This window comes from Salmo trutta, chromosome 2 (genome assembly GCF_901001165.1).
Source record: "Salmo trutta chromosome 2, fSalTru1.1, whole genome shotgun sequence".
NCBI classification, from domain to species: Eukaryota; Metazoa; Chordata; class Actinopteri; order Salmoniformes; family Salmonidae; genus Salmo; species Salmo trutta.
Genome location: NC_042958.1, coordinates 27,330,584 through 27,354,660, shown reverse-complemented (window position 1 = coordinate 27,354,660; position 24,077 = coordinate 27,330,584). Strand labels below are relative to the sequence as shown.

The following is a 24,077-nucleotide window of genomic DNA, read 5'->3' as shown; positions in this document are numbered from 1 at the left end:
CTGTTTAAGAATGATGGAGGGCGCTGTGTTCTTGGGGACCTCCATTGCTGCAAAATGTTTTTGGTATCCTTCCCCAGATCTGTGCCTCGACACAATCCTGTCTCGGAGCTCTACGGACAGTTCCTTCGACCTCATGGCTTGGTTTTTGTTCTGACATGCACTGTCAACTGTGGGACCTTATGTAGACCGGTGTTGCCTTTCCAAATCAAGTTGTAGAAACATCTTAAGGATGATCAATGGAAACACGGTGCACCGGAGCTCAATTTCGAGTATCAAAGCAAAGGGTCTGAATTGTCATGTAAATAAGCTATTTGTGATTGTTTTTTTTATATATTTGCGAAAAATGTCTAAACCTGTTTTTTGCTTTGTCATTATGGGGTATTTTGTGTAGATTGATCCATTTTAGAATAAGGCTGAAATGTAACAAAATGTGGAAAAAGTGAAGGGTTCTGAATACTCTGTGTGTGTGTAGATATTTTATTGTCCTTTTATTTTCCCCTAACCCTACCAACCCCTCCCCTAATTGGAGTAAACTAGTAGACAAAACTTATGTTTCTACTGCCAGCTTATACATACTATATACATTTCATGGACACAATAGTTAGCTTTTGTTTTTTTTAATGCCATCCTTCAGCTACCCTCAACCCCGCCCATCTATCTCTCAAGACCATCCAGTTCTATTTGCCATATATTTTAACTGTGCTGTTTCACAAAAGTGCTGAACCTATATAGGGTTTCAGATGTTTTCAGAAGATGGGCAGGGACTCTGCAGTCCTAGTTTCAGGGGTAAACTGGTTCCACCATTGGTGTGCTGTTGCTTTTCTCAAAGCAAGCATAGAAGGCATTTAGCTCGTCTGGTAGGCTCTTGTCGCTGGGCAGCTCTCGGCTAGGTTTCCCTTTTGTAATCTGATAGTTTGCAAGCCTTGGCACATCCGTCGAGCGTCAGAGCCGGCGTAGTAGGTTTCGATCTTAGTCTTATCTTGATGCTTTCCCTGTGGTTCAGGCTAGAGTCGGTCACAGCCTGACGTTCTCCAGAGAAGGGAAGTCTGGCTCTGGCCTGTTTCTAATTGGTTCCTTATGCAAGATCTCACCCTGCCCAATGTGTTCATTAGTGCACATTGTTTCTTGTAGGACAAATTCAGGAAGGTCCCTCCCTGTTTCTGGCCCGTTTGCTTCCTAGTTAATACACCTCAAAGTATTGCTTGGGTTAGCCATTATCATCATAGAACATGATGTAAATTGTGTTTCCTCGCATTGAAGAAAATGTGAGCTGGGTGTTGCGTCAAGATTTGCTTCAACTGAGAGAAGGAAGGCCCAAGACCGGTCTGTTTGTAGACTTACTTCAGATACTAGCTTCTCGTCTTGCGCCGATGTACATCATTTGTTCTAAGAGATTAACAACATTAACTGGTTTTGGCAGCAAGCAGAAGGCTGTTTGTTGCTGAATCATTGGTATGTCACTTGGTTAGCCTAAATGATGTGCATTGATGGTGGTGCTACGTTACCTCTTGAAGTTAATGTTGCTCTGTCCTGTTGGATGGAACCTTGCCAATTCATGTATTGAAGAGATTTGTTTAGGCTAACTGTTAGACACGTATTGTTGATTCTGCTTCCTCTGTCTAAACCGTTAAGGTAATTGGCCACACCATGTGCTAAGCCATATACACATTTGGTCTAGTGAGTGACATTAATCTAGCCTGGTTGCCTGATTATAATCTTCGGGCAAGTAAAAACAATGGGCAAGTGACCTAGAGCGCCTAATGTCAATCCCTATGGTCGTTATGTAAACTCTCAGTGATGGCTTTCCCCTGTGAATTGGACATGCCTACTCGGTGTGAAATGTTATCATAGTTAACCAGAGCACAGGCAGTCACAGTTTGCTTGTATAGCCAATCTGCTCTCTTCATCCCTTTGATTTGACCAGGTAAATTAACTGAGAATACATTGTAATTTACAACAACGACATGGGGTATAGTTACAGGGGAGAGGGGGGGATGAATCAGCCAATTGGAAGCTAGGGATTATTAGGTGGCCATGGTCAGATTTGGGAATTGAGCCAGGACACTCCTACTCTTACGATAAAGGATCTTTAGTGACCACAGAGAGTCAGGAAACCCGTTTTACGTCCCATCCGAAAGACTGCACCCTACACGGGGCAATGTCCCCAATCACTGCCCTGGGACATTTTCGATATTTGTTTTAGACCAGAGGAAAGAGTGCCTTCTACTGGCCCTCCAACACCACTTCCAACAGCATTTGGTCTCTCATCCATGGACCAACCAGGACCAACCCTGCTTAGCTTCAGAGGCAAGCCAGCAGTGGGATGCAGGTTGGTATGTTGGCTCTCATGAAGCCAAAGGCTAGAGTCAGTCAATAGGACATATTGTGATGGTAGTTTATTTTTTATTGATATAATATGGTTTATTTGGATAATTGCTCATGAATTCTAGGGATGGGCATAAAAATAGAGTACTCGAATGGCGAAAAAAATCAAGTTTTAGAGCACAAGGCCCCCACTGGAAAAATATGTACGCATTTATCTAAGTCTATGCCAACAGTGCGTAACAATGCCTAATCTATCATAACCATTACAGATAACAAATCCTAATTGCTAAATTGCCACACATAGTGAGCTCAAAGTATTGGGACAGTGACGCATTTGTTGTTTTGGCTCTACCCCAGCACTTTGGATTTGAAATGATACCATGACCGAGGTGAAAGTGCAGATTCATCTTAAATTTGTGGGTAGTTTCCATATCGGGTGACCGTTTAGAAATTACAGCACTTTTGTACATAGGCCCCTCCATTTTAGGGAACCAAAAGTATTGGGACAAATTCACTTGTGTATTAAAGTAGTCAAGTTTAGGGTTTGGTCCCATATTCCTAGTACGCAATGATTATATCAAGGTTGTGACTTTACAAACTTGTTGGATGCATTTTGCAGTTTGTTTTGGTGGTTTCAGATTATTTTGTGCACAATAGAAATTGTCATTTTGGAACCCCTTTTATTGTAGATAGAATATGTTTCGAAACACGTCTACATTAATGTGGATGCTACCATGATTATGGATAGTCCTGAATGAGTGAGAAAGTTAGATGCACAAATATCATACCCCCGAGACATGTTAACCTCTCACGATAACGGGAGCTTAGCCTTTCTGGGGGATATGATGTAAATGCCTCTAACTTTCTCACTCATCAATATTCACGTTTCTTTCAGGATTATCTGTAATCATGGTAGCGTCCACATTAATGTAGAACTGTTTGAAGCATATTTTAGAAACCTGCAATGTGGATGTGACTTCAGATGGGGACACTGGACCTACTGCTAGATGGAGCCAGGGCTATAACATTGTTAGCCTATGTGGAATGGCCTAAGGATCGGATTGTGTAACACAGGGTTAGCTTACACTCCAGGCTCCAGACTAACGGTTTTCCCCTGCCTTTAACTTTTTCAATTGGCACTAGCCCATGATTTGGTGGCACCAAAATTGTCACGGCATACGCAATAGAATAAATTAGTAGCCACTAGGGATCTGACTAATTTAAATTTTGCATAACATTTAAACTGCCATTTTTTTGGGGGGGGGCGGGTTCCGTTAAATCACAATTAAACATTTTTTTTTTTTTAAATAAACTTCCATGTCAATTCACAATGCAGAATAAGTGTCCTATTACATATGTGTAACCGCTAGGGCCTGTGCAATGGAGTTGTATCTACCACAACCCTTTACAGAGACAACGCAGCTACAGTAATATGTCGATAACGACAATTGCTAACACTTTTCAGATGTAGAAAAAAAGTGCCGCGTCAGAAGCGTCCCTACCTTTTTCAGACAGGACAATTCTGCTCTGGCATAGAATGTTCGGTATTGTTTCCCTGACAGCAGTATACGTTGTTGGTTGATGTGCTGCTATTTTTTTATGCTGATTTTTATGGTAGAGTAGCTAATGTTTTTTTTCTATTAAATATCTTGGTAAGTCATGGTATTTAACAAACTTTAAATTACTTTTTTTAGTAGAGTGGTCTGCGCGCAGGCAGGCTGCATGCAGCAGCTGAAGTTTATTTGATTGACAGTTTTGGTCACCTAGTGATGGATGTTAGTCTTCTGCTGCATTCCTTTACACACAAGTAAAATGCCCGTAAAAATCCAGAGGGTTTCGTGTGAGCTTTTTTTAAAAGCCGTAGTGTAGCCTACCCTAACAGGCAAACATGCTGTAGCCGAGGCGCTTTCAAGGGGCCACATTCCATTATGTCTGAAAAGGGTAATCAATACAGGCTTTTTTAATTGTGGGAAAAAGAACAAAACATTTTTATTAATGTTAATGATCCCGTTTAAACATTCACACCCCTAGTAGCCGCAGTGCTTAAAATAAAATAGACTACGGATATGGTATATTAAGTAAATAAAAAAATTCATCAAAGCATGGATGCATGAAGTAATTTTAATGTGCAACATAAATCAGTGATGGTCATGCATTCTGGGTTGACAATAAGGCTATTGTTGCTATAGTTTACTGTCAAAATAGGGCTCCAGAATGTAACTATTTTTTTTTTGCTGAATAGGTAACCTTTTGCCTACAAGTTTTTGTGCACAAGCTTATAGGCTAATTTGGGGGCTAATTCACCAACTTAGGGTGTAGAAACTAAAAACACAGAGATTGCTAACTGTAAATATTGCTGATAGGTAGCCCTGTAATTGATTAATCTAACAGCAAATTGAATGTCCTAACCCTTCCAGTCGTAGGCTAAGTAGAGGGCACAGGTGGAGGGAAAGAGTGTGTCAGCCACAGCAGCCGGCCTTGGTAAAATGGGCAAGTCAGGCACTTTCATAGCAGGAATCAATGCACTTTAATTAAGATGTACCGTTTAACCAAATTATGCTTTTAGCCTCCCAAAAACGGGACGTTTTTTGGTGTGGTGACCAGCTAGAATTTGCAACTTGTAATGATGCGACCAATAAATGTTTTTACTCGCACAGCCAAGTCAAATGGTCGGAAAATGCGACTAAATGGTCAGTCTGGAGCCCTGCTACACAGTAAGACTGCTCCATGGTTGATACATTTCACATAAAAGCGCAAACTCCTGTTTTTAAAGGTGTCGGTCAGTGTGTTATGTGGTTTACATTTCACCAAAGCGATGATGTTAATGTAGCTGGCCTCCAGACTAACCTTGTTTAATGTTTTCCTTGTGTATGTCATTGCACCTCACCAAAGCACTGTTGATGATGTAGGCATAATGACAATCTATGACCTCTCCTTTGTTATATTCCTGGCCCACAGGAGCACCATCTCCAGCGGGCCATCTCTGCACAGCAGGTGTACGGGGAGAAACGGGACAACATGGTCATCCCCGTCCCCGAAGCAGGGAGCAACATCGCCTACTACGAGTCCCTCTACCCCGGGGACTTCAAGATGCCAAAGCAGCTCATTCACATACAGCGTGAGGACTATTACTATTCATGTAACCTGTGTGTCTGTTTTTCTCCTGTGTGTCTGTCTGCCTCTGTCTGTTAGCTCTGTCTGCAGTCAGTCGGCAGATGTTTGTCTTGAGTGTGCCTGGTGTCTGCTGGTTTTCCTGTGTGTGTGTGTGCACATACTGCAGTTTGTTTGTGTTTTCATGCTGCTGCGTGTGTGTGCTCTGTCTGAGGTATGTTTAAGTGATTGTGTCAGCCCCTGGGGTGTCTCTAATAGCAGCAGTGTGATCTCAGACGTGTCCTGCTGTCTGAAAGCATTTGAGCACACCTCACTCACTCACACACACACACTCACGCAGGCTGCGGCGGGGGAGAGTGGGGCACTCTGTCTGTCTGGATACTCAGTAAGCCCAGGGGACCCCCTCTCAGCCCCAGTTTGCAAAGGGAGGGCAGGCTTTTTGCAAGCTTAGCGTATTTCTGGAGTTGGCAGCATTACGCTGCTGATTGTGGGCAAAAAAACAGAGACGTGTTTTTATCAGAATTCCCATTTATCATCTTTCTGTAACACCTATTCACTTTAAAGTACACTACTTTTGACCAGGGCCCTTAGCTCTCTGGTCAAAGGTAGTGCACTATATTGGGAATAGGGTGCCATTTGACAAGCACTTTAAAAGTACTGCGACGTGTTGGTGTTATTTCTTACTTCAACTTGTGTTCTCTATCACAGCTTTCAGTTTGGATACAGAGCAGCCGGACTACGACCTGGATTCAGAGGACGAGGCGTTTGTGAATAAGCTGAAGAAGAAGATGGAGATCACCTCTCTGCAATTTGAGGAGATGATTGACCGCCTGGAGAAAGGCAGTGGCACACAGGTACTTTAACCACACCACAATGCTCAAGGCATTTCTTAGGCCAGTGTTAGGACATAGGCCAGTGTTTCTCAAACCTCTTCTTGTGTACCCCAAGCCGTTCTGCCTATTTGGTCAAATAAGTGGAATGGCTAGGGGTACTTAAGGAGAATTTTGGGAAGCACTTTTGTTTGCTGTAGGTGTTCATGATTAGTCTAGGTGGTTTATTGAGTACTAGAAAGAACAGTTTGACTAAATGTGTGTTGCCTCAGCTGGTGAGCCTGCAGGAGGCCAAGCTGCTGCTGAAGGAGGATGACGAGTTGATCAAGGAGGTGTTTGACTACTGGACGAGGAAGCGAAAAAACTGTAAGAGTGGCTCGCTCATCCCTACTGTGAAGCAGGAGAAGAGAGACGGATCCAGCACCTCAGACCCCTACGTGGCCTTCCGCAGGAGGACCGAGAAGATGCAGACCAGAAAGGTGAGGCTGGAGGCCAGTTCCCACAACAGGGTCTTTAAAGACCCAGCCGTCACCCAGACACAATTCTGGATTTAGCTGTAACCTAGAGCTAGTTTCCTAGGGCCTGCATTGGGCATACATTTTAGTTCAAGAAATCTGGGTCCAGGAAACTGGCCTACGAAGTATAGTAAGGAGAGAATGTTGTTTACTTACATGCGCCTCCGTAAATCGATCTTTAGAACCGTAAGAACGACGAGGCTGGGTATGAGAAGATGCTGAAGCTGCGGAGGGACCTGAGCCGAGCCGTCACCATCCTGGAGATGATCAAGAGGAGGGAGAAGAGCAAGCGGGAGCTGCTACACCTCACCCTGGAGATCGTAGAGAAGAGGTGAGAAAGCCCTTCAAAGCTTGTTTTATCTCTGGTTTTGGACCTTGAACAACTTTATTTGTCTGTTACTATCTAGGCTTTAGAATGCTATTTGCTGTGGGTATAAATGATTGGTCCCCCAAATCAAAGGAAACAGTTGCTTTCTCTGTGCTTGCAGGTTAATGACTTTCTGCAGCTGTTAGTTTTCAGGCTGATTACACACCTGCCATTTTGGTTCTGTGACTTGGGTAGTAGCCTGTCTGGTTGATTTTAAACCTGCTGTTTGTTAACCCAAGGAGCCTCCTTTGGGAGTCAGGGCAGGCTGGGGATGCATCCCAAATTGCACCCTATTCCCTATATAGTACACTATGGGCCCTGGTCAAAAGTTGTACACTATAATAGGGAACTGATCATCAACTAAATTCAGCTGCGGGTCGATTTTCTTTTGTAAGCGGATGGTCAGGGGACAGGAACAAAATTACAAATAATTTGTGGGCTGAATATTGACCGCAAGAATCCCAAACGGATATAATATTTGACTAAAACGTAATCATTTCAAACCTTGCTTACATTTGTATACGATCACATATCTATTTATTGTGTGGGAATACTTGAGAACAAATTTCCTAAATTAAAATTACTTGGAGCTGATTTGCAGTTTTTTTTGTCATGTCTTTTGATCAGCAAACCTGGGGTGCCAAATAAAATCACCTGCGGGCTGCCAGTTGGGGAACCCTGATGTAGGGAGGAGTGCCATTTGGGACGAATCCTGTATGATGGGTATTAGCAGAGTAGACCAAGGCCATGCATTTGTTTTATGGAGTCAGGCTTTGCTGCTCATGTTAATTGGGGGCATCATTCAGTGCTCTTTTTTGCATGCATTATCAATTAGAATTCACCTTATTTGTGCAGTAAGGTCAAAGCAATGAGCTCATTCACTTTCACTCAATACACTGGCCATAAAAAAAAAAAGGTTTTGTCAGTACAGAACAGAATAAGCTGGGCTTATTGTTGGTTAGTTGCATTTATATCTCTTAATTTGTTTTTTGGGGGCTTGCTGTTCCCTTGTGGAGCACTTTCTGTCCCAAATAGCACCCTATTCCCTGCAAAGTGCACTACTTTTGACCAGGGCCCTATGGACCTGATCAAAAGTAGTGCGCAATGCAGGTTGCCATTTGGGAATCGCATTTCCAAACATGACATATCAGAATGGGATAGATTCCATCTGAAAGTAGATGTCACTGCGAGTTTAGATTTTCCTTCTTTCCTTGAGTGCTTTTGATTTGTAGTGACATTTCAATTTCCGCCTGTTATCAGCCTGCCCTGCGCTAGCGTCTGCATCCTGATGGTTTTATTTTTACTCACACAGTTGGATTGGCGTATTGTTCTATGATGGAAGATGTTTTGCCCTTGTATAGCAGAGACCCAGGTGGCCAACTTCCTTCACTACTTTTCTGAGTATTTTCTCTGATTTTAGAAATGGTGTAGCCTGCTCACATCCAGTAACTTGCCTGTGCAAAGTACAAAAAGTACTTATGAAAGACACATGGTTAGGCCTACTTGCACACTGCTGAATGCTCCTGCAGTTTAATTGTGCAACATTTTTACCTAAAAAAGTATTTCTCCAATAACCCTCTATCTCGGTGTCCTCCCTAGAAACGGCATGCCTGATTACGGCAGTGAAGTTATGGCAGAGGCCCTGGCCCAGAGGGCTCTGGTAAAGCCCGTCTACACGATACCCATCATTCCCCTCTCCAACAGCAACCAGTACCGCCACCAAGACCACATGGACATGAAGGAGTACAAAACTAATGTAAGAAACACATATCAAATCACATTTTATTTGTCACATACGCTGAATACAACAGTTGTAGACCTTACAGTGAAATGCTTACTTACAAGCCCTTAACCAACAATGCAGCTCAAGAGTTAATAAAATATTTACTAAATAAACAAAAGTAAAATTAAAATCAAATCAATCTAAAAGTAACACAATACATTTACATAACAATAACAAGGTTATATACAGGGGGTACCGGTACCGAGTCAATGTGCAGGGGTAAAGGTTAGTTGAGGTAATTAGCTGTTGTATTGATAAGGAGATGGGACACCATTATGGTAGCTTCAGGAACGTCTTTACTAAGATGACACCGGATATGTTACACAGAGCATTATGGGTACTGTAGTAAATCATTGTACAGCTCTCGTGACTTATTTAGCTAGCACAACTAAGGGTGCCATTGGGGACACAGACCCTTCTCATTATGACTATTGAGCAGTCGATCAACCAGCTGGGCGATGAGTGACTCTCCTATTGTTTATCCCCACCCTCATCTATTGATGTAACTGTGTCCCTCCACACTCCTAGTCCACACCCACTTTGCTTTCATTCCTTCCATTGATTTAAATGATAACCCCCCCACCTCTTCCCTCTGGGGCCTTGGGTTGAATGAGAGTTCAGTTCACTAACCTCTACTAGTGGTATGGAGGAGTGTGTTCATTCAGGGAGGGGTTGAGGGGTGGGGTCTGCTCTTTGGGAAGGCAGGGAGAGGGGTGGAGTGTGTTGTGGTCAGTGGGTTGGTGGGGGTCCTGTCTTCAGGGAGCGGCACAATCTGTCTGGGCAGAAGCATCTGGTGCGTGCCTCTCATCTGCATACCAATGACTCACTGTTCTGTTTCTGAATGGCACCACCTCCATATGAAATGTGACAGGGCTCGGAATACCTTTTTGTAGCACCTCTCTATCCTCCATAGGACTTGCTATATATGTTTGTTAATTTATTGAATAGGACAGAGGTAGTGAGGAAATATGGAGGATGGAGTGTGTTGAAATAGTGGGACGGATTCAAACCCATGCTGCAGCGGTATATGTGATCTGGAGGCAGCGGCTTCGACCGCTAGACCAACCTAGGCCACGCTCTGAATCCCTTTTAATAATGTAGACCTCTGTAACAGTTTTCCTTTTATGGTTCTCCTTCCTGCCGGAGAAGACAGATGTGGTCAGAACGAAGAGGAAGTACGAGAAGAAGCCTAAGATCCCTCCTCTCTCTGCACCCCAACACTCTGGCCCCTCTGTGTTCAACCCCAAGGACCTCAACCAGTATGACTTCCCCAGCTCTGACGACGAACCCTTCTCACAGGTAAACTCATGAATAACGCCGGTGGTGGTGGTGTTTGCGTCCTAAATGGAACCCTATTTCCTATTTACTGCACCACTTCATGGGCCCTGGTCAGAAGTAGTGCAACTGTATAGGAAACAGGTTGCCATTTGGGGTGCAGATAATGATGGTGATAATGTTTATCTGTCTATTTGTTGTGGTTGTAGCAGCGGTAGGAGCAGTTGGATATGTGATTACAATCATGGCTGTTGTCTAAGTATCCAGCCCCATTGTTATTGTCTCTGGCTCTTATCGTAACTCATCCCCCCCCCTCGTGTTTGTTTAGATCTATTCAGGTTCCTCGGAGGCAGAGGAGGAGAATGACCCAGATGGCTGCTTTGCGTTCCGGAGGAAGGCCGGCTGTCAGTACTATGCTGTGAGTAGAGTAGCTGCCTGCGCTCTTGTGACTCCGCTGCTCTATCTATAGCCCATACGCTGCTCTTTCGGCCAGCCACACACACCCAGCCAGGGCTGCCGCTTTTTTCTCTTCCACGCTCTGCTGACCACATCAACGCCTTACTGACGGAGCCTTCCCGCTTTGTCTCTCTTCTCTCTCTCCTCCCTCCCCTCTCTCTTCACCCTTTTTCTATTTTCTTCTCTCTATTGCTCTCTCTCTCCCCCATTCCATCTCGCCATCTCCCTCGCGCTCTCTCTCTCTCTGTCCCTCTCTCCCTCCCTCAGTCTCGTCTGGACCAGAGTGGTAACTGGCTGTGGGTCAGCCCCTCTGGGGGCGGTTTGGGCGACCCTCGCTTCCGCTACTGCCTCACGTCCCTGACGGTGCCCAGGTGCTGCGTAGGGTTGGCAAGGCGACGCACGGGCAGAGGGGGCAGGTGAGTTCAGACGCCCTTACTGCTGCCTAGGTCTGTATCCCAAATGGCACCCTATTCCCTATGTAGCTCACTACTTTTGGGCTCTGGTCAATAGGAAATAGGTTGCCATTTGGGACACATCCCAAATCTCGCCTTGAGGCTCTACTAGCCTGTTGTAGTAGCTGTTCATTTGACAGGGGATCCTATTTCTGTGCTGGATGTCATTGAGGAGATTAAGTTGGCATGTGGTGACAGTTTCTGACACACACTCACTGCAACACGCGCACACAGATTGGAAACAACTATCAGGTCTTTGAGGAAGGCTAGAACTATAATACTCTCATAGTGTGACATGCAATTACAGCTGCAACATTTTATCATGCTTATACCACCTGCCCGGGGCTCTGAATTTGAGGTCTTCATGGGTCTAAAAAGTTGGGCTGTTCCGAAATGGACCTGGGGCTTTCCCATCCGGACCCAATATGCGTAAAAAATGTTTTATTAATTCCGAACAGACCCGAGAATAACTAGACCCGGTACGTAGAGACCTGGATGGATCCTGACCCGGTCCGATCTGAGGGAAACAGTGTATATATATATATATATATATATATTTATATTATTTTTTTTAAGCTGCTTTATTAAACAGAGCTGATAAAGCGCAAGGTAGAGGTACCGCTCTAGCAGGGACAGTGCTGTGTTTACACTCAGTGTGTGAGCGAGCCGACTCGCGCTACAGTAGAGTTAATTGAAAACGTAGATACATTTGCACAATTAGCACTTCTTGTCTCTCAAATACATTGTTACAGTTGTTAGCTAGCTAGTAAATTTGAGCCTTATTAGCATAGATGTGGCATCAGTCAAAACAAGGTATCATTAACAAAATACAACAAGCTGAAATGATTCCCTCATGGCAGCTTCTTGTCATTGTTGCTCGCTATTTGACCGTTACGAATAATAACGCACACCTTCCGGCCACACAGATGTGTGCGCGTGATTTTTGTAACAATGTCAGTCAACCTGTATTGCCGCTTTGATGACTTATGATTGGCCAACAAGCTACACGTGCCACTCGTGAAAAGCAAGATCAGGAGCATAAATTATACAATTTATAACTCTCTCTACTGCAGCAGTCGCATTCGGATCTGTACAGCCCTTTCCGGACAAGTCAGTTAAAATTACACATACCCGTGACAATCATATCAGATCTGACCAAGAGCTGTTACTAGGGCTGTTGCGGTGACCGTATTACCACCACACCGGCGGTTACGAGTCATGAAGGCAGTCAAATTCCATGTGACCATTTAGTCACGGTAATTAGGCTTCTCCAAGCTCTAATGCTGCTGATGGTCATTAGTTGACTACCAAACATGCTAACTGCCTGCTCAGCACTCTGTCCCTCTAATCACTGACATAAATGCAAATGTCAATGAAAATGGAATCAAACACTTCATGAGAGCTCATGCTGTTCAACATCTCTATAGGCTATGCAATTGCTTGAGAAAACAGTGATGGCCACTACTAAAAAGAGGATCCCATCAGCTTTCTATGGGCTAGGCCTATTTCTACTATATTTATTTCTCAATTTTCCTAATATTAAGCACATTGTTTATCTTTACAACAGGAGTATAGCCTACCTGGCTGGCATGAAAGCGTTCTCCATTCGTTATTTAGGTGCATAGATGACATGTATTTTTTTCCCACTGCCCCTGTTTCGAGACAGGTGCATGATAATGGTCCATTCTAAATAAAATTCACACATCTATTATTTAGTATATGTAAAGACAAGATTAAATCAAGAATAGTCTGATGGGTGACAATATTAGCCTATCACTTGTGAATTATATATTATCATTTGTGAATGATACCCAGAAACTGCCTTTTCCCGCGGCTTTTTGAATTCAGTCGCACACTGCATTTAGCCTAGGCCTATATGTTTTAATAAGGTTTGTATCACAACTAAAATGATTGAATAACTTCTTACCATTTAAGCACATTTAATTTGCTTTACAAGGGGTTTAGAGCCTAACTGGCATACAGTGGCTTGCAAAAGTATTCACCCCCTTGGCATTTTTCCTATTTTGTTGCCTTACAACCTGGAATTAACATGGATTTTTTTGGGGGGGGTTGTATCATTTGATACACACATGCCTACCACTTTGAAGATGCAAAATATTTTTATTGTGAAACAAGCAAGAAATAAGAGTCATAACTAACTATTCACCTCCCTCAACGTCAATACATTGTAGAGTCACCTTTTGCAGCAATTACAGCTGCAAGTCACTTGGGATATGTCTCTATAAGCTTGGCACATCTAGCCACTGGGATTGTTGCCCATTCTTAAAGCCAAAACTGCTCCAGCTCCTTGAAGTTCGATGGGTTCTGCTGGTGTTCAGCAATCTTTAAGTCATACCACAGATTCTCAATTGGATTGGGTCTGGGCTTTGACTAGGCCATTCCAATACATTTAAATGTTTCCTCTTAAACCACTCGAGTGTTGCTTTAGCAGTATGCTTAAAATCATTGTCCTGCTGGAAGGTAACCTCCGTCCCGGTCTCAAATCTCTGGAAGACTGAAGCAGGTTTCCCACAAGAATTTCCCTGTATTTAGCACCATCCATCATTCCTTCAATTCTGACCAGTTTCCCAGTACCTGCCAATGAAAAACATCCCCACAGCATGATGCTGCCACCACCATGCTTCACTGTGGGGATGGTGTTCTTGGGGTGATGAGAGGTGTTGGGTCTGCGCCAGACATAGCGTTTATCTTGATAGCCAAAAAGCTCCATTTTAGTCTCATCTGACCAGAGTGCCGCCTTCCATATGTTTGGGGAGTCCCATCTGCCTTTTGGCGAACACTTTAAGCAATGGCTTTTTTCTGGCCACTCTTCTGTAAAGCCCAGCTCTGTGGAGTGTACAGCTTAAAGTGGTCCTATGGACAGATACTCCAATCTCCACTGCGGAGCTCCTTCAGGGTTATCTTTGGTCTCTTAGTTGCCTATCTGATTAATGCCCTCCTTGCCTTGTCCTCTTGGCAGGTTTTGTGGTGCCATATTCTTTCCATTTTTTTAAATAATAGATTTAACCTCTGTCCCACCTACTCAACAGCCAGTTGAATCCCGTGGCGCATTATTCAAATACCTTAGAAATGCTATTACTTCAATTTCTCAAACATATGATTATTTTACAGCATTTTAAAGACAAGACTCTCGTTAATCTAACCACACTGTCCGATTTCAAAAAGGCTTTACAACGAAAGCAAAACATTAGATTATGTCAGCAGAGTACCCAGCCAGAAATAATCAGACACCCATTTTTCAAGCTAGCATATGTCACATAAACCCAAACCACAGCTAAATGCAGCACTAACCTTTGATCTTCATCAGATGACAATCTTAGGACATTATGTTATACAATACATGCATGTCTGTTCAATCAAGTTCATATTTATATCAAAAACCAGCTTTTTACATTAGTGACTAGCATGTGACTAGCATTCCCACAGAACACTTCCGGTGAATTTACTAAATTACTCACGATAAACGTTCACAAAAAACATAACAATTATTTTAAGAATTATAGATACAAAACTCCTCTATGCACTCTATGTCCGATTTTAAAATAGCTTTTCGGTGAAAGCACATTTTGCAATATTCTAAGTAGATAGCCCGGCATCACAGGGCTAGCTATTTAGACACCCAGCAAGTTTAGCTTTCACCAAAGTCAGATTTACTATAAGAAAAATGTTATTACCTTTGCTGTCTTCGTCAGAATGCACTCCCAGGACTTCTACTTCAATAACACATGTTGGTTTGGTCCCAAATAATCCATTGTTATATCCAAATAGCGGCGTTTTGTTCGTGCGTTCAAGACACTATCCGAAAGGGTAAATAAGGGTTACGAGCACGACGCATTTCGTGACAAAAAAATTCTAAATATTCCATTACCGTACTTCGAAGCATGTCAACCGCTGTTTAAAATCAATTTTTATGCCATTTTTCTCTTAAAAAAGCGATAATATTCCGACCGGGAAATCGTTTTTTATTACAAAGAGAGTGAAAGTAAAAGCATGCTATCCCCTCATGCACGAGCCTCAGTCTGATGGTCCTCTGATAGAGCACTTGCCAAACGCGCTAGTGTGTTTCAGCCTGGGCCTTGAATTACATCATTCAGCTTTTTCTCGGGTTCTGAGAGCCTATGGGAGCCGTAGGAAGTGTCACGTCATGCCGGAGATCCCCTGTTTTTGTTAGAGATGATCAAGGAGGGCAAGAAATGGTCAGACAGGCCACTTCCTGTAAGGAATCTTCTCAGGTTTTGGCCTGCCAAATGAGTTCTGTTATACTCACAGACACCATTCAAACCGTTTTAGAAACTTTAGGGTGTTTTCTATCCAAAGCCAATAATTATATGCATATTCTAGTTACTGGGCAGGAGTTGTAACCAGATTAAATCGGGTACGTTTTTTATCCGGCCGTGCAAATACTGCACCCGAGCACCAACAGGTTAATGGTGCTCTGGGATGTTCAAAGTTTCTGATATTTTTTTTTATAACCCAACCCTGATCAGTACTTCTCCACAACTTTGTCCCTAACCTGTTTGGAGAGCTCCTTGGTCTTCATGGTGCAGCTTGCTTGGTGGTGCCCCTTGCTTAGTGATGTTGCAGGCTCTGGGGCCCTTCAGAACAGAACATACACTGAGCTCATGTGACAGGTCATGTGACACTTAAATAAAGTCCACCTGTGTGCAATCTAACTAATTATGTGACTTCTGAAGGTAATTGGTTGCACCAAATCTTATTTAGGGGCTTCATAGCAAAGAGCACGCACTGTTTTTCACTTTTTTATAATTTTTTTAAACAAGTATTTTTTTTCTCTTCACCAATCTGGACTATTTTGTGTATGTCCATTACATGAAATCCAAATAAAAATCAATTTCAACTACAGGTTGTAATGCAACAAAATAGGAAAAAGGCCAAGGGGGATGAATACTTTTGCAAGGCACTCTACGTAAGCAGCGTGTGAGTTTAAAGTTTGGGGAAGGTCATTTTCACCATAAAAATGCACCTTTATAATAAAAGCATTACATGCATAATTGCATTTGCGGTCACATTTGATAATGGTCTTTTCCCGCTAATGGAATATTCGCGCTTATACCCTGCTGCCATGTGCGCATTGCTGCGCTTACAATGTGAAGAAATAGCCTAATGATTTATCTACATTTTAAGCTAAACGTTCTGATCTGTTGCGTCAGCCACATTGCGTAAGAACGTTTTTGGGGATGCTAGCGGTTGTATTAATTTGGGATCTATTGCACCCCACAACTGTCGCAGACTATGTTTGGAATATTTATTTCTTGCACAGAATAGAGTAGGTCAACTTTTGTACTATGGGGGATAGTAGATTGACAAAGGCTAGTGCTTTTGCTGTTGGTTAGGCCTACTCATTTTGTTTGCGGACCAAAAAGTAAATGTGGACATTTCTTCCAATATCTTCAATATTCACCTCAGAATTGGATAAGGACGAGCGCAGTTGCGTCCCCGATGTGTCTGTCTTCTCTTGTAGCCTGTGAGAAAGACCCGATCATGTGATGGAGAGCCATGTGAGTGAGAGGCACTTCGGATTGCGCAGCACTCCGGGCCGCAAAAGGCATAGATTTTTTTTGTTTTAGGGTGCATTGCTGCCACACAGGGGATGCGACCTTAAAATTCAAGGCATTATCAAGTGCTTGTCAAATTGTGAATGAGAGACTACTGAAATGTGTACAGCCTGCGCAAAAAACTAAGTAGAGCTCATGCCTTTCAAGTGACTTTTTCCAAACCATCATGTAGCCTTACAATGTATAAAACATCTAAACTTAAGGCCCAATGTTTGTAGAATAACTAAAGTTACATTAATAACTAAATTAAGCATATACGAGTACCTATTTCTTTGTTAACCGCTCAACACAGAATAGTCGCTCAAATCGTTTGGATATATTTATATTTTATTAAGCTTTGTTCAATTGTTTCCTTTATACTATAAAATAATATTAAATATTGCCACACAATTCTAAGCAAATCTTGTTTGCTAAATGAACTAGTCTAGCCCACAGCCACATTAGGACTTAACTGAAGGACTGAGTTTTCTATGTTCTTCTGAAATAGACCACATTTTCTTCATATCATGCTTCTTTAGACATGTCTAAAATAAATCATGGATTTATTGTGAAGGTGTAGGTTATATTAATGTATTTATTATACTTTTTTTATGCAGATGTTCCAAAAGCCTACAAACCACTGATGCAGACCATGTGTGGAAACCAGGAGATGCTAAATGTGTTTGTGTTAATTACTGGTCAATTACCGTGGGACCGACAGTTATTTGCTTGTCAAATCACACTCTGGCTAAATTTCGTGACCGACACAGCCCTACCTGTGACATCATTTAGAATTCTGGGTCTCGGGTATTCGGGTCTCGGGTATTCGGGTACAGGTGGATCTGTGAAGACCTCTGCTCTAAATATATCCACGACTTACTATCTCATGTTGTGTGAACAGGAGGCTGTGGATGCATCCCAAATGGAACCCTGTTCTCTTTATATACTTTTGACCACGGCATGCGTTCCCTATATAATGTACTACTTTTGTCCAGGGTTGTTCTATTTTTGACCAGAGCCTTATGGGTCCTGGTCAAAAGCAGTGCACTATATAGGGAATAGGGTGCCATATGGGACTCAGTCTGGGTGTTATCGTTGCTGTGATGGTAACGAGTCTCTCTGGTTCTGTTTCAGGGTTTTGCTGGACAGAGCGCACACAGATCTGGACAGTGTTTTCCACAGCCTGGACTCGGACCCCGAGACCGAACCACTTCAAGCCTCATCTCCTCCCACAAGCTCTCCTCTCCGCAGCGCAGCGCCTGCCAGTACCTCAGACACCAATACCTCGGACCGAACCAATGCTCCCAACAACCACCACCCCTCTTCTTCCTCCTCTTCGTCACAATCTGTGGACCTCAGTGAGATTCTGTTGAACATTAAGTCGGGCCGCTGGAGGCACTTTAGGCCGCGGACGCTATCCCATCACCCCCTGGGTGGAGGTGACATTTCACGCTACAGAGGATTTAGAGGATTTACCCGGAGTACGTCCTCGGGACAGAGTAGGCTCTTGGGGAGTGGAGCTAACGCCCTACCCCGCACTGGCCCAGGAGCTACACCCGTCACCGGTGAGTTGTGCTCCTCCTGCTTTGTGCTTAACCTCTCTAGGGTAGGTGGCACCAAATCGTCCCACCTACGTAACAGCCAGTGGAATCCTGTGGCGCGTTGTTCAAATACCTTAGAAATGCTATTACTTCAATTTCTCAAACATATGACTATTTTACAGCATTTTAACCTCTACGGGCTAGGGGGCAGTATTGAGAATTTTGGAAAAAATATGTGCCCATTTTTAACTGCCTCCTACACCAACTCAGAAGCTGGAATATGCATATTATTGTTCAGGTTTGGATAGAAAACACCCTAAAGTTTCTAAAACTGTTTGAATGGTGTCTGTGAGTATAACAGAACTCCTATGGCAGGCAAAAACCTGAAGGTTTCATGCAGGAAGTACCCTGTCTGACAAGGTGTTGTTGTTCTTGCTTCTGTTTATTGAAGAGTCAGGATCTTAGCTGTAACGTGACAATTCCTAGGGCTCCAATAGGCTCTCAGAACCCGGGAAAAACCTGAACGATGACGAGGCAGCCTCAGGCTGAAACACAGAATCCCCTTTTCCAAGTGGCCCATCAGAGGACAATGGAATTAGGCGCGTGCCCGATTCGACCCCGTGCAGTATTTTCCTTCGGCTGTTTAGCTAATTGCAGATTCCCGGTTGGAATATTATTGCTTTTTTACGAGAATAATGGCATAAAAATTGATTTTAAACAGCGGTTGACATGCTTCGAAGTACAGTAATGGAATATTTAGAATTTTTTTGTCACGTTCTGCGCCATGCGTGCGACCGTGATTTACCATTCTGATAGTGTCTAGAACGCACGAACAAAACGTCGCTGATGGAACATAACGATGGATTATTTGGGACCAAACCTACATTTGTTGTTGAAGTAGAAGTCCTGGGAGTGCATTCTGACGAAGAACAGGAAAGGTAAGACCATTTTTCTTATAGGAAATGTGATTTTGGTGAAGGCTAAACTGGGTGGGTGTCTAAATAGCTAGCCCGTGATGGCTGGGCTATGTACTTAGAATATTGCAAAATGTGCTTCATCCGAAAAGCTATTTTAAAATCGAACATATCGAGTGCATAGAGGAGTTCTGTATCTATAATTCTTAAAATAATTGTTATGCTTTTTGTGAACGTTTATCGTGAGTAATTTAGTAAATTCGCCGGAAGTTTGCACTCGATATGTCCGATTTTAAAATAGCTTTTTGGTGAAAGCACATTTTGCAATATTCTAAGTAGATAGCCCGGCATCACAGGGCTAGCTATTTAGACACCCAGCAAGTTTAGCCTTCACCAAACTCCGATTTACTATTACAAAAGTTTGATTACCTTTGGTGTTCTTCGTCAGAATGCACTCCCAGGACTTCTACTTCAATAACAAATGTTGGTTTGGTCCCAAATAGTCCATAGTTATATCCAAATAGCGGCGTTTTGTTTGTGCGTTCAAGACACTATCCAAATGGTAAATAAGGGTTACGAGCATGGCACATTTCGTGACAAAAGATTTCTAAATATTCCATTACCGTACTTCGAAGCATGTCAACCGCTGTTTAAAATCAATTTTTATGCCATTTTTCTCGTAAAAAAGCGATAATATTCCGACCGGGAATCTGCAATTAGGTAAATAGACGAAAGAAAATAAAGCACAGGATCGACTCGTGCACGCGCCTAAGCCCATTATCCTCTTATCGGCCACTTGCCAAAAGCGCAAATGTGTTTCAGCCTGGGGCTGCCTCGATATCATTCAGCTTTTTCCCGGGCTCTGAGAGCCTATGGGAGCCGTAGGAAGTGTCACGTTACAGCAAAGATCCTCAGTCTTCAATAAACAGAGACAAGAAGAACAAGATCTTGTCAGAGAGGGCACTTCCTGTAAGGAATCTTCTCAGGTTTTTGCCTGCCATATGAGTTCTGTTATACTCACCGAAACCATTCAAACAGTTTTAGAAACTTTAGGGTGTTTTCTATCCAAAGCCAATAAGTATATGCATATTCTAGTTACTGGGTAGGAGTAGTAACCAGATTAAATCGGGTACGTTTTTTATCCGGCCGTGTAAATACTGCCCCCTAGCCCTAACAGGTTAACGCTACAATTCAGGTATTGGGTAACCTGCCAAGTCCTGCTTGAGAGTACTGAAGGGTGTTTGTTTCTGTCACCACTTTGCTTTACGGGCACTATACAATGCAGATATAGGCATAGTATGTGCTGTTTCTGAGTACTGGTTTAAGAGTTTGCTGTGCCTCAGAGTCCTGAATGTGAATGTAATGTACCCCAGCCCTGTGGTGGAGGAATATCTGCTATTCTGTGTTCCACATAGTACCTTATTCCCTTTATAATGCACTGTTTAAGTTTTGACCTAGCCCATGTCCACAAAGCATCTACAAGTAGGAGTGCTGTCCCTAGGATAAGTTTTGACTTTTAAATAATAGTTAAAAGGGGGGACCTGATCCTAGATCAGCAATCCTACTCTGAGATGCTTTGTGGATATGGACCCATGGCCCATAGGGCTCTGGTTAAAAAAAAGTTGTGCACTATAAAGGGAATAGGGTGCCATTTGGGATGCAGTATTCCACCCCCTTGCTTTAGGGCACTATGTTGATGCTCTTGAGGACAGGTATTCTCTTTAGAAATCGGATAAATAGTTAAGTGTTTGGCAGGGAGAGGAGAGGAGGAGTTTGTTTTGACCTAGTCACAGGAGCATTATTTCTTGAAAAGACAGTTTTTTTCTGTTCTGGCAGAGCTATAAAGGTTTAGTGTGAATCAGAATGAGAGAATTGAGCAGGCTTTGAGTGTGTGTGGTATGTGGGGAGGGGTGTAATTGGAAAATGTCTCCATGCATGAAATTGTGAGCTACCATTGTTTAGTGTATGTGCCTGCGTGTGCCTGCGAGAGGGAGGGTGCGAAGGAGAGATAAATGTGCATTTTTAAAGGCTCGCTGTTTCGCTATTCTGTATCTGATCCTGATTAGGTATTTAATGGTGTATTTTCTCCTCCAAAAAGCGACGCCTTTTCTGGCTGTAAAGCAAATGAACATTCTGCATTCATACGCTGCTTCCTTATAAGAGTACATTAATTCCTGTTCTCCCGGTTCGGGGAGTCAATTAGAAATGGTGTCATAATTAGATTCAGAAGAGGGCCAATGGCCGTAGAGGTGAGTCTGCTGCATGCTAAACACTGTCAGGCTTACCTATATGATGAGCAGCATCTCAAGCTAGAGTCTTGGCTTGTTCGAGTTCAGCCTTGAAAGTCCTATCCTTCATGCTGTGGTGTTTGAAGACTGGAATATGGAGAGCAATAGTAATGGTGTCTTTTTGTAGGCAATAGCGGAGGCTAACTCCGCCATGGCAACGTTGGCCAAAGCCTATGGGGAAAGTACTGCGGATTTTAGATAAACGCTGAAAGTAAGGTCTGTGTTAAACACAGGCTTCGGAGATCTTACATGCTGACTACATCGGCTCATGTTGATTTTGTCTATCCCTCCAGACGCGATCATGACACACAGGTTAAAATGCCAAACTGAACTGTGAATAAATTATATAGATTTTGTGGCAGGTCAAAACACAGGACACATTCATGGACATTTAGCTAGCTAGCTGTTGATATCTAGTTTGTCCTGGGAGTTGAACCTTGGTGTTATTTTACCTGACATGCATATTGTCATTTTAGATGGATCTTTGTAGAATTTTGACCCAGAGTCATACAAAATCGTGTGTTTCTCTTCTCTGACAATTAATCCACAAATAAAAAGGTTAACCTAGTTTTGTTTTTAGTTATTTTATTATTCTCTCGTTTGTTTTTCACGCATCCTGATATCCAATAAGGAAGGGACTTGTGGAGCGTTTCAAATAGTTCAAAGTTCTATTTTAGCGCATGTTCACATGCGTGAGTGGTGTGGGTGAAATGATTGAAAAACATGTATGTGTGAATCTATTTTGCAGCGCACGCCACATCCGATGACGTTGCATGTTATACGTTTTGTTCTATGAAATCAACAGATCACTTTTTGTGCATTTTTAAGCATTTATTTAGTCAGAACAATCATTTAAAGGCTTCATGAAGGTCTTGTTAACTGACTGATATTAGTAACTACACTGATCAAAAATATAAACACAACATAAAATGTTGGTACCATGTTTCATGAGCTGAAATACAATAATCCATCCACCTGAGGTGTGGCATATCAAGAAGCTGATTAACCTCTTATGGACAGCGGAACGCCTCGCCGATATCCAATGGTAGCGCCTGGCGCGAAATACGAAAAACCATAAAAATGCTATAATTTCAATTTCTCAAACATATTACTATTTTACACCATGTGAAAGATAAAGGAGAGTCTTTTCTAACCACATTGTCCGATTTCAAAAAGGCTTTACAGCGAAAGCAAAACATTAGATTATGTCAGGAGAGTACCCAGCCAGAAATAATCACACACCCATTTTTCAAGCTAGCATATATGTCACAAAAACCAAAACCACAGCTAAATGCAGCACTAACCTTTGATCTTCATCAGATGACACTCCTAGGACATTGTTATACAATACATGAATGTTTTGTTCAATCAAGTTCATATTTATATTAAAAAACAGCTTTTTACATTAGCGTGTTTTGTTCAGAACTAGCATACCCACCGAACACTTCCGGTGAATTTACTAAATTACTCACGATAAACGTTCACAAAAAACATAATTATTTTAAGAATTACAGATACACAACTCCTTTATGCAATCGCGGTGTCCGATTTTAAAATAGCTTTTCGGTGAAAGCACATTTTGCAATATTCTGAGTACATAGCCCGGCCATCACGGCTAGCATTTTGACACCCACCAAGTTTGGCACTCACCAAACTCAGATTTACTATAAGAAAAATTGGATTACCTTTCTGTTCTTCGTCAGAATGCACTCCCAGGACTTCTACTTCAACAACCAATGTTGTTTTGGTTCGAAATAATCCATAGTTATATCCAAATAGCTGCGTTTTGTTCGTGCGTTCAAGTCACTATCCGAAGGGTGACGCGCCGGAGTGTATCTTGACAAAAAATTCTAAATATTCCATTACCATACTTCAAAGCATGTCAAACGCTGTTTATAATCAATTTTTATGCAATTTTTCTCGTAAAATAGCGATAATATTCCAACCGGGAGACGTTGTATCCGTTCAAACACTGAAAGAAAAACATGGAGTCGTCACATGCACGCGCGCGCCAGTGTCTGGTCCTTCTGAGGACAATCTCTCCAAAACCCCTGCTGTTTTTTGCCCAGAGACTGCAGAGCTATCATTCCACGTTCTGGCGCCTTCCTAGAGCCAATGAAAGCCTTAAAAAATGTCATGTTACAGCAGAGATCCTGTATTTTTCATAGAGAGGCTACAGAAGGCCAAGAAATGGTCAGACAGGGCACTTCCCATATAGAATCTTCTCAGGTTTTGGCCTGCCATATGAGTTATGTTATACTCAGACACCATTCAAACAGTTTTAGAAACTTTAGGGTGTTTTCTATCCAAATCTACTAATTATATGCATATTCTAGTTTCTGGGCAGGAGTAATAACCAGATTAAATCGGGTATGTTTTTTATCCGGCCGTGAAAATACTGCCCCCTATCCCCAACAGGTTAAACAGCATCATCATCATCTTACAGGTTCACTTTGTGCTGTTGACAATAAAAGGCCACTCTAAAATGTGCGGTTTTCTGATACAACACAATGCCACAGATGTCAACGGTTTTGAGGAATCGTGCAATTGGCATGCTGACTGCAAGAATGTCCACCAGACCGGTTGCCAGAAAATGTCATCTTCGTTTCGCTTCCATGTGCAGTTTCCAACATCATTTTAGATA

At 42.6% G+C, this 24,077-nt stretch overlaps 1 protein-coding gene across 4 annotated transcripts in view; it reads left to right on the top strand.

The window, feature by feature from the left end:
* Positions 1-24,077, top strand: part of LOC115153988 (enhancer of polycomb homolog 1) — an 80,050-nt gene that overhangs the window by 28,827 nt on the left and 27,146 nt on the right. For 3 of the 4 annotated variants that reach the window (XM_029699746.1, XM_029699754.1, XM_029699729.1), the window contains 9 exons: positions 5,284-5,443; positions 6,145-6,290; positions 6,539-6,745; positions 6,964-7,112; positions 8,748-8,904; positions 10,081-10,230; positions 10,535-10,624; positions 10,930-11,078; positions 17,825-18,255. In XM_029699746.1, coding sequence (XP_029555606.1) covers positions 5,344-5,443; positions 6,145-6,290; positions 6,539-6,745; positions 6,964-7,112; positions 8,748-8,904; positions 10,081-10,230; positions 10,535-10,624; positions 10,930-11,078; positions 17,825-18,255 — 1,579 coding nt within the window. In that variant the 5' untranslated portion in view covers positions 5,284-5,343. Of the gene's footprint in view, positions 1-5,283; positions 5,444-6,144; positions 6,291-6,538; positions 6,746-6,963; positions 7,113-8,747; positions 8,905-10,045; positions 10,231-10,534; positions 10,625-10,929; positions 11,079-17,824; positions 18,256-24,077 lie in introns of all 4 variants that reach the window. The other variant, XM_029699739.1, reaches the window with a different exon arrangement.